The following is an 11887-nucleotide window of genomic DNA, read 5'->3' as shown; positions in this document are numbered from 1 at the left end:
TGTAATAACTAAACAGCAAACAATCTTAACGCACTTTAAATTCTTTTGTTTACTTGTAAAGTTAACTGTATTGTGTATACCTTCAAAGTTTTATATAACCTAAATGTTTTTTTGCTTAGTTTCATTACAAACCTATCTTTACACTAAATATTTAGATTTAAAACGCTAAAGAACTAAAATTTGAATACTTACTTTTATCAAAAATTTCCAAGTAAAAACAGCTTTATGTCTGTATTTGGTTTAATTAAAACTAATTTCAGTTAACGAATACTTGTATTTGTATTATATATTATATTTTAAAGTCAAATAAACAAAAACAAAATGGAAATTATCAGCCAAAACGGTAACCCAGAAATCTTGAAAAAAGCTAAGGTAGCTAATGGAGTATCAAACGTACAAACTGATAAATCTTTAGAAGAAAGAAGCAAGACACTTAATTTCAACCCTGGCCCATCAAAACTCGACCAATCTGTAAGTTTTTATTTTTATGTAATTAAACGATATTTAGTTGTGCAAAAATATTAAGATAAATCAAAATATAAAGTATAATTTTTAAATTTTCATAAGTAGGACATTATATAAAAACAAAAGTTTATAAGGTAAAATACTCAAAAATAATCTTTTAATATTTCTCTAAGAAAATAAAAATATTAAATTGAATAATTTTTTCAGGTTTTAATTAAGGCAAAGAATGAACTTTTGAGTTATCAAAACCTTGGATTAGGCGTTATGGGTCAGTTAAAACAAAATATTAACATAACAACAAATATTGAGTCAGTAGTAAAAAAATTACCTAGAGTTTTTTTTAGCAAGCAGCTAAAGGTTATTTTTGCTTACTTATTTGTGTTTTGACTATTGTATATCAAACAGAAATGAGTCACAGATCTGCAGAATTTCTTGGAATTGTAAACGAAGCCGTTGCAACAATGAAGGAACTTTTGTAAGTGTTTTTAAAATTACTTGTGCAACTGTATATATAGGTGTTAAAGTCATATAAAGCTTATTCTTTTTAAATAAAATATTTGTTTTTGATTGTAAATTTTTAATTTATTTATCAGAGACATTCCTGACAACTACAAGGTACTGTTCGTGCAGGGTGGAGCAACCGGACAGTTTAGTGCGGTGCCGATGAACTTCATGGAGTTGAACGAATCAAAATCAGCTGATTACATCGTCACTGGTACTTGGTCGAACAAAGCAGTTAAAGAAGTAAGAAAACAATTGTCATAAGTTTATATAAGATTTAATACTTTAATTTTAAAAACTTATTGAAAAATAATTTTTTTGTAGTTTTATATCAATTTCATAAGTTACAAAGCTAAATAAAACTTTCCTAAAAACAGGCTGCCAAATACGGATCAGTAAATGTGGTTCACGAAAAACTAGAAAAATTCAACCGTAAGTTTTATCTTAGAATAGTACGCTAAATAGTATAAGTAGTATTTCTTGTAAACCTTTTTACATTCGTACATTAAAGTTTAAAAATTCTAAGATTTTAAAATTATATTCTTAAATTAATTATATGACTTTTAGTAGCTCAAAGTATTTATATAGCTTTGAAACATTAATACCTTTAATAGCTCAAAATGACTTAGTTTTTTAAACCAACTAGTATTGGTTTTTACCGTGTAAAAATATTTTCACATCAACTTTAATGCGAATGTTCTTTTTAGGAATTCCGGAGCAGAGCGAATGGAAACTGAACCCGGAAGCGAGTTACGTTTACTACTGCGACAACGAGACGGTGGATGGGGTTGAATTTCCCTTCGTTCCGGACACGGGAAGCGTGCCTCTCGTTGCCGACATGTCATCAAACATCTTATCCAGACCCTTCGACGTCAGCAAGGTGTGAAATAATATATTGCTTTTGTTTTACAAGTCTCAAGAAAACTCAATTTAAAATTATTTAAGCTTTTCAATGCTCTTTATAAAATCCCTGCATACTAACGGTTTGTATTTGATTTAGAAAATGTTTTGTTATGGATACAATAATAAGTTGTGATATAAAAGTTAGTCAAACAGTTTGAGAATTTAAGTCGTGTAGTATAAGGTGTTTCCTAAAAAATCAAAAAGCTGAAGTTTTTATAGGTTTAATCTGGATGTTAAAAAGTGCTTTTTTAATTTCTATCTTTGAAGATAAAAATGTTAAAATCAAGTTTACTTTTTTTTTTTTTTTAATTGCAATTTTAAATAAAAATTAATTTAAAACTCACAAGTTTTGTTTATAGTTTGGAGCAGTCATAGGAGGAGCGCAGAAGAACATTGGGTGCGCAGGCGTCACTATTGCGATCGTCCGTGAAGACCTCATTGGAAAGTCCATGTCCATAACTCCCTCTATTCTTGATTACAAACTTCAGGCAAACGCAAACAGCCTCTACAACACACCACCCAGCTACAGGTTTTTTAAAAGTGTATTAGTCATGAAAAATTCTGTGTACAGTGTACACTTGTAAATATTATACTAAATAATTTTAAAGCTATAAAAACTACTTTTAGCTTATTTAAAAGGAAATGAAGAGGAGAAGTAGCTTTTTATAAACAAAAAGTTTAAGTTTTTCTAAGAACAATGTACATTTAAAACACTGAAAAAAAATAACTAATACTTTGTAAATTTTTAGCATATACACAATGGGATTAGTATTGAAGTGGATAAAATCTCAAGGTGGAGCTTTGGCTATGGCAAAACGAAACTGCATAAAATCAAACAATGTCTACCAAACTATCGAAGAATCAAACGGATTTTACAGGTTACTATATATACATCCTCGAAGATAAATTTTTTATATAATTTTCTGAAGCTTACAAGCAACATAAATGACTAAAATTTAAATGAACGTAGTATTTAATTTCAGTAATAAAAGTATATCATTGTTTATAATTTTATTAAGTTTATAAAACTTAATTATAATAAAAATAAAAAAGATTTACAAAACGCTTTAACTCAAACATGCTATTTCTAAAATATAAAAAAAAAACATGTTTGCGTGTGTATCTTTGTTGGCATAACTGAAGTGCTTCTAACAGTTGTCCAGTAGAGGAAGGTAGCAGAAGCAGAATGAACATCACGTTCAGGATAGCGGGTGGGGATGAAGACGTTGAAGCTCTGTTCGTGTCACAATCCAAGAAAGCTGGTATGGTCGGCCTCAAGGGTCACCGGTTAGTACACAATTGTTTGATGATTTGTTAATTTTGTAGATATTAGAATTAATAAATAGTTCAAAAAACATTCATTGAACACAGTAAAAAGTCAAGTAATAAGTTTTTATAATTTTATTTACTTCTTAAAACAGTTTTACAAAAGGTTTTAGATTACATTATAAAAACGTACGAGTCGATTATCTTATGATTACACTAGTATAAATAGTAACACGTTTAAAGTTGCACGTTTTTCAATTATAGCAGCAGTAAAGTTTATTTTTAAAGTTTTTTGAACTTTTTTAACCTCTATTTTATTTATAGTTCCGTTGGTGGTATTAGAGCTTCACTGTATAATGCTGTTACAATCGAAGAAACTGAGAAACTTGTTGAGTTTATGAAGAATTTCCAAGAGTTAAATGATTTAAATGCTGCTAGATAATTTTATTTTTGTTCGTTTTTATTATACCACAACATAAGTTTTGGTAAACTAGGCTTTGTTTAAACTTCCACAAAAATCAATTTTTTTTTTTTTAGTTAGATATATTATCTTATAAAATGTACTGTAATTTTTTGCTTTAATTTTTTTTCTTCAACTTAAAACGACACAGTACAATCATAACACAAGTTAAGCTTCAGCTTGTTTTGTCAACTAATAAAAATTTAAAAAATATTTTTTGTCAGTTATCTATATATCACAACTAAAAACTTATTAATGTTTAAAAATTATAAAGCTAATTCTTTTTAAATTGTGCTTTTTATTTTATTTAGATACCTTGATCAGTTACAACTTTATTTTTGAAATAAATTTTACTAAAAAATGTGGTTTTGTTTATAGAGGTAAAAAAAAGGTTAATTTGTGTTTCAACTTGTTTAATTTAGAAAAAAAAAAGTTATATTTTTACAAAAAAGTTACAACTATTTTTGTAATAACTTTCACATAGTATTAATCAATTACTATTTGCTCAGCTAAATATCCTTAAATCTTCTAAAAACTTTTTATATAAAATTTACTTTTAATTTACAAAACTATATGCAAATTTAAGAAAATGTCATTTTTTATGATTTCGTTAACTAAATGCTATTATTTATTTTAGAATTCAAAAAATAAAAATATTCTAGATGGAAAATGTCTTTCGAAGTTAATTTTAAATGAATATAAATTACTAAGCCATACAGTTAAACTTTGATAATTTAGTAGACTAATTAGTAATCTTATCAGGCTCAAAACTTAACCTATTTTTTAAGATCAATCTCTGTTTTTAGAGTCTTTACATCATCATATTTACTTTAGTTATAATTGGAAAAAGAAGCACTCAACTTTAGTAACAATAACAGTTGCTAAAACCCTTAGTTATCACTGTTTAATTCTGACATTCTACTTTTTATTTCTCAAACATAAATAATTTATCTGCACGTTACTTAAAAACATTGTCTTAGATAAAAATAATGAGTAATAATTAATCTGAAACTTCAAAAACAACCTTTCAATGACAAACACTGCAAGTTTTATTATTTATTAAAGCTAATGTGTTGTCTGAATATATTTATTTAAAGACTAAATCCTATTAAACTATTTTAAATGCTCTTCAAAATAAAATAGCAAATTAATTTATTGTTAAGCTTAATTAAAATTTTAATTACTAATGTAAAGCTAAAAAACACGCTATTAGGTGAAAATAAAGTTTCAAACAGTATATAATAGACACTCAATTCAAAAATCCAAGTAGATTTCACGCAATATTTTCTTTTTTGTTTTAGCTTGAGTAACCAATAATTTATCACATAGGTGTACAACAGACTTACAATATTTTTTATTTTAACAATAAAAACCATCTTGGACTTCAAAGTAGATTACGAAAAGTAGGGATTACGACATGAATATAAAAACTCATAGATAACATCTCTTGTTTTGCTTATAAAAATATTATTTTGAAATAACCTGACTCAATACATTTAAATTTTCATAAACAACCTATAAATTGATTGAGTTTGCTATAACTATGAAGAAACAAATTTATTTAAGATTCATTTCTTCAAATATAAATAAAACTTTTATAGTTTATTGCTTGTAAACATTACATTGCATTACCTTTTTTTTTCAATATTTTATTTTGTCAGCTAAAAACGGGTTGTAACTCTGTTACCAATTTTTCGAAAAATTATTCTTAAAATATACATATTGAAAACGATTAAAAAGTTAAAACTCATAGAAATAAGTTTACGAAAGTTCTAATTAAGAAAGTATTCGTAAAAAGCAACACATGTACTAGTTTGCTTTTAAATTTATTTGATTGTTTAATGTTTTTAGGACGCAGTTAAGTGGGATCTTTCAAAGGGTTGCGATATGTACGATTATACGAATATGAGTGTTTACTCTAAATAAATAAAAGTAAACAAGATAAAGATAAAAATTAAATAGTTTAAACTTAACTTACTATTTGATAATAGGCTGCAGTAATACGGATTTTGGCATTTTTTTATTTAGCTTATGTAAAGTTTTTTATGCAAATAAGAAACAGTTCTATTACAGCAATTTAGTAGTAATATTTAACTCCTAACTGTCGCTCATTTTAATCAAAACTTAGCATGCACACCCTAATCCACCTTTCCTAAACGTATATCAACTAGTTTTTTGATTAACTGAAACTTAAAATAAGCAGAAATAATATTTGAAAAACCATTTGTTAAAAATTTTTGTATCTGTTATAAACATTTAACTTGTCTACTTAATACATACACTTCATTACATAGTACACCATACAAGTTTAAGTGAGTTTAATTAAACAAGTGGCTTTCATTTTTAGATACCCTTGAAAACTATCACGAGAACGATGCAGATATTCTTTATCTAAGCATAAAATATATCATGAAAGTAGTCCATAATTAAAGTTTTAAGTATAACACTTTTACTTTCTATAAACAAAAAAATGTTGACTTTTTTTTATCCAATTTTTCCTTTAAGCTTATTATTATTGTAAGTTTGTTGTCATACGAAGGACCCAGGCATCAAAACCTAGGCCACTTATACAGAAAGACATACAACAAAAAGACAAAAATAAACCAAAATTGTACATTAAAAATGAAAAAAACTAAGTTTAACTAATTAAAGTTTAAAATTAACATAAAAACACAAAAATTATAACACAAAATTTTTAATTCCGGTGCTTCCGAAAAGAGAACAACAATATCCTACTTCAACTTCACCCGAACAAATGGTTTCACTCCAAAACTGGTTTCACTTTCATTCGAACAACTGGCTTCACATTATTTGAACAAGTGGTTCAGCCTTCATTTTAGTAACTGGTTTAACTGTTATCCATACAACTTGTTTCACTTTTATTCGTATAACTAGAACCGCTTTTATCTGAACAACGTGTTTCACTTTTGTTAGGAGAGCCTGCTTAATATTTACTTTCAAATCTTTAATACTCAGATAACTCAGCGTTTGTTGGACTTTCGTAGTAGCTGATAAATGTTGAGAACACTCACTATAAACAAAACTTGAAAACCCAAGGCCCCAAGCACTTTAACAGGCCAATTAACTATGTATTAAGGAACAGGTTTTGTTATACACAGAGGAAAGGCGCCGCTAATAAAATAAAGCTATAGGTTAAACCAAATTAGACAAATACAACCAGTGGTTAATGAGGAAATAACAAAAAAAAAAAAAAAAATTACTTATGAATTTTGCTGACAAAATATTTATTTAAATCAAACTTTTTTAACCTTAACCGAAAATGCTCAACTTTTTTACAAGAAACTAATTCGTTTGGAAGCTTGTTCCATAATTCATCTGAACGATAAAAAAAAGAATTATGCCAAACATTATTATTGAAATTATGTCTGCATGTAAATTTTCTGTTATTACCTCTCAGTAAATAAGTACATTTATGAGGTTCAAAAATAGACTGTAAATTAATTGTAGTTTCACTATTAACTAGTTTGAAAAAAGTAATTAAGTCAGATATTTAAGTTTATTTTTTAGTGAATATTTTGTAGCGTTCATAACTGAATAAACTTTACATGTAGCTTATAGTAATTAAGTATAGTTAAATAATTTACTACGCTTTTAAATAAGCTAATATTAACTTACATATATTAGTAAGTTTTGTATATGAAATACGTGGTAAGTAGTATTTGTAAAACTAATGTTTAATATTTAAAGTTTTATATTTTAAAAACTTTGTTATACCTTCAGCCGTTTTGTTTTATTACTTACAAGGCCATCTCGAAGGATTAAGAACATTAAGATCTATTAGAAAAAACAAATGTTATGCTAAAACAGAACATATAAGATTCTAAAATTTCAATATTAAACATTTAAACTTTAACTTTTTTCAAATGTATAACAGGTTAAAATGAATGAGTCTATTATAAGCCTATTTTTTCTTACTATTATTATTTTTTAAATTTAATACATTCTAAGTTAAAACATTTCTTTTTAATTTGTGTGATTGTTTTTCTTCTTCTATAGTTTAAGTTTTAAATATTTAGAATTTTAGATGTTCTGTTTCAGCATAAAATCCGTTTTTCTATTATGTATATCATAATGTTTAATATCGTTTAGTTGAGCAAATTATATATGCTTAAATAAGTTTTAACTAAGTTATATTTTAAAAAAGATTTTTGAATTTGACTCTTTATGACGTAGCTATATCCAGCTAGATGTTTAAGAAACCTATACTTAACTAAAATTTATCTACACTTTTGTCAGTTTTTAGCAACTTTATTCTGACAATTAAAAAATAGTTAACAAACCTTCTGAACTTTTAAAATGAGTGATTTGTATATAAACTTTCTAAAAAGTTAAAAAACTTGTTTTTATTTTATTAATTAGTATAACTAAATAAGTTTAAATTGGCATTGATAACTAATTTTAAAGTTAAGAAATAAAAACAGAAAGAATAAATGTTTTACATCTCAAATTATATTGGAATGCTTATGAAGTTAAATGTACCTAAAACACATAGGTACTGGAAATAAAACGACAAATACATTATATTTTAAAACTTTCCTTATATTATTGGTTCCTTTAGAAAAACTCGAAGCTAGTTTCTTCGCCTTTGTTTTTTTTTTCACTTTAGGCTGCAACTGAACGGGAGAAATTCTATTCAATCTAAACCATTTAAACCTTGAATACTTTGATTCGGTATTTCGTTTGTTTTCTTCCAAAGTCTTTGATCTATTGCTATTGGATGTTTTTACTGGGCTACAGCTTTCAGTATACGGTTGAAAATAACTTTCAATGTCAGGGTTTTTTGTGAGGAAAACTCATTATCATCAGACAAGCTCTGGTAATCGGCTGTCAATTGTCTTACGAATGAGCTAAACTAAATGTTTCTTAAACTTTATTTTAGTTTTTAATTAATCTATCCTTTGCCGACAGATGATTTTCAAATTGTACTCTATTATTGTAACCAATTTGTGAACCTTCTACTTTATTGAAGTCTATTCGGTTATCCGGGTGAACTAAATTTGTATCGGCTGTATCAAGCTTGTATTTGACTAGAGTCAAAGCAGTTCATAACTGTTTTATGAGTTAGAAATACAAACTTCTTGTTATTACTTTCGTTTTCGTCAATATTACATTTGCTTTTAAATTTTCACTTTATTTAGCGGTATTTCGACCGGCTCTTTTCAACGTAAAAGTTTCGTTGTTAGAATTCGACAAAGTTTCTGAGGTGAATCTTTCCATGGCTCCGTTTGATGCTTTTGGAGTGACATTTAAGCATCTTGATTGCTTTCCAACGTAAAATACAATTTACAATACAATTGCAAGACTACAAAATCAATTCTTCAAATTGTATAATTAAATCTTTTCTTATATTTTGCAAAGTGATTTGCTTATGTTCATAGCTGTCATCACCGGCTTCAGTTTTACTAAGCATATCAGCCATAACTTCATTTACAATAAAAAATTTATCCATTGCTTATTCTTTTTAACGTGTAGTTTTAGAAAATATTAATTCTAAATTATTAAAAATAAAATTTAGCATTGAGTTGATGTAACTAAATGTTATTTATTTTTGTTTATAATTTTACATTTTATTATAAAGTTATATTTATAATATAATTTTCAAATTATCTCTAGACAGTCCTTCTTATATTACAATCGTTATTTGTGGTATTTTTGTCTTTATCTTAACTGATTATATAAAAAAAACATTAAACTTCGAAATAAAAAATAACAAATCTTTTATTTCAAACTTACTAATTGCTTGATGTACTTTAAAAGTACATTAGCAAAAAGTAAAATTGTGACAAATTTGCCTTGTTCTATTAATTTTAACTTTCTGCCATTTTTGTCACGTATTGGTTGTTAATATTTATTTTATTGATAGCTGTTGTTATCATTAGCTGTTTTACTTTTTATCGTGCCAAGCTGCACTTGAAAAGTATAAAACTTCTTATTTGTAAATTGACTTAGTTGAACATTGTTTCAACATATTGTTTACAAATTGTTTGTATCTTTATTGCTATTGTTAATTTACATTATAAAGGTTAAACTATTTGTTAATGTAAGCTGGTTGTTGAGATTTCTCACCTAGGTTTAACTTATAAAATTAGAATACTTAGTACTTACTTTCTTAAACATTTTTATAACCATGAAGCAGAAAAATGTAAATTTTGCTCCCAGCACCAAACGCTCTAAGCGTTTGGCTGTTGAAAAATAACTGTAAAAGGAGCTTTATCTATATAGTTAGTTTTACTAAAAGTAATCCGTTTACTCAGTCCTTAAAGGTTACAAATTTTACATGAAATAATTTTGCCAAACAAATTCTTTTAGTTTTTTATCAAAACTATTCTCCGATTATATATATGGTACGCTTTCTATGTCCCCTCGGAACGGAATTTTTCGAATACCAAATGATGACTTCCTTGTACGTTAAATTTGTTTACGACTCTTATGGTCAAGATGAACTAAATGTTAAACCGACTGCATTTGAAGAAAAACTTTTACAAACTTACCGTTAGTTTACAAGCTTAAAATAGAATATCCATCTATTTAAATAGTTAATACTTTTCTTGATTCCATGGCTAACTTTCTTTATTTTTATCTCAATATAACTTCATTCTTATAACAGCGGTTAATGAGAAGCCGAATAGTTTATACGAGCGCGTTTATAATCCGTTATAACAATTTTGTTAGTGATCAAAGTAGAAGAGATAATACAGGTCGAACATTTTAACTTCTTATACTTTATCTTTGGAGCTAAAAAATATTGAGAAGGAAACATTTTTTTGGTAGAACTTAGTACTGTCGTAGAACGAAAAGTTAAACACGCAATAAAATGATAAGAAATTTGCACAACTTAAACAACTAAAAATTATAATAGATGTATGTTTTAGTCTAGTGACTTTAAAATTCTTCATCTAAATCTTATAATTTGCACAATAAACATTTATCTTTTACTACATATCTAATAAAATGAGTTAATTTGTTATCAATATAATTTTGTAAGCATCAAAGTTTTAGATTGTAAAGTGAAATAAGTTTATAATATTATGTTTTTCATAAGTTTCTTAAAATCAAAAAGTAAAATGTAATAAACTATAATGAACTTTATTTATATTGTTTATTGAACGATAAAAAAAGCGCTCAAAAAGTTTGGTATAACGACCTGGTGTACAAAGGAACCTTTCGGTTATAGAGTCGTACATCAGATGCTTATAAAATTTCTTACGAGCTATTAGATTTAAATTTAAATCTTCAGTAACAAAACGATCAGTTTAACGAAATGAAAAAAAAAACTAAAAAAAAACTAACTGTTTTTACTTCATAATTAAAAAAAGAAATTAATTAGTAAACCATACAACTTTATAAAATAAACTATTATTCTTATAAAATATAAACATTATTTTTTGTTTAAATTTCAAATAGAAAAATAATTTGTTATATAAGTTTGCTAACCAAAAGTCTGTTTGCATTTACTATTTATTGCGGCATAAAGTTAATTGTTTTTGGAATCATTCAAAAGCTATTACTTAAAATTAAAGAAAAAGTGAAATAAAAAATAATCTTCTAAATCATATTCAATAATGTTTAAATTTGATATTCTTACTAACCATTCGGCACTGGTTAGAAGTTGAAAATAAAACAAAAAATATTATCTTGAAACAAAAACTAAAAGCCTAAATAACTAATATTTTAAAAACCCAAGAAAGTGTATGCAAATATTTTTTTGGTAAAAAGGTTTTTAAGAAATCTAGCTTGGGCAATATTTAATGAAACTGTGTGTTAGAAGGTGCTAACTTTTTTCTAGGACTTGAAAACTAAGTAAGTTATATTTTTGAAACAAGCACTAATGAAAACTATAACATGGAAAAATTCATCTTTGCCAAACTTGTATGATTATAGTTTAAAGGTTAAAGTAGAATTAATCTTCTTTCAAAGCATAAAATATGCAAGTTAGGATACTAATAAACTTTCTAAATTCAGAAACATTAAAATAAAAAAATTAACGATTTATCAAACTTATAAAAATTACGTTTAAACTTATGTGTAAATAGTTAAAATGATTATTTATATAAAAGTGTTTTTTTTACAAAAGATGTCTTTATTTTAAAGAATTGAGACAGTTGTTTTTAACGGTTTTTAAACTGCTTTTTATTTATTAAATAAAGAAAAAAAAAATTAGTAAAAACAATTCTTTCAAGTTTTTTTTATATATATTTTTTTGTAAGCAGTGAGATTCTCTTAAAAACTTGTTTCTGATAACAAATAAAAGATTTTTTTTAATGTAAAAAA

General features: G+C 25.9%; 1 protein-coding gene across 1 annotated transcript; it reads left to right on the top strand.

Annotated features, from left to right (window-relative positions):
• The first annotated feature begins 299 nt into the window (after positions 1 to 299).
• On the top strand, positions 300 to 3943 carry LOC145843418 (phosphoserine aminotransferase-like). The gene is made up of 10 exons (XM_082950896.1): positions 300 to 471; positions 673 to 733; positions 871 to 940; positions 1059 to 1209; positions 1344 to 1398; positions 1674 to 1846; positions 2229 to 2398; positions 2619 to 2747; positions 3025 to 3156; positions 3460 to 3943. The coding sequence occupies exons 1-10, from the start codon at positions 322 to 324 to the stop codon at positions 3575 to 3577; spliced, it is 1209 nt and encodes a 402-aa protein (XP_082807022.1). The 5' UTR covers positions 300 to 321; the 3' UTR covers positions 3578 to 3943.
• Positions 3944 to 11887: the final 7944 nt, after the last annotated feature.

Source organism: Thalia democratica, chromosome 8 (genome assembly GCF_965202585.1).
Source record: "Thalia democratica chromosome 8, ktThaDemo2.hap1.1, whole genome shotgun sequence".
NCBI classification, from domain to species: domain Eukaryota; kingdom Metazoa; phylum Chordata; class Thaliacea; order Salpida; family Salpidae; genus Thalia; species Thalia democratica.
Note: the sequence above shows the minus strand (reverse complement) of the source record. Positions and strands in the feature narration are given on the sequence as shown.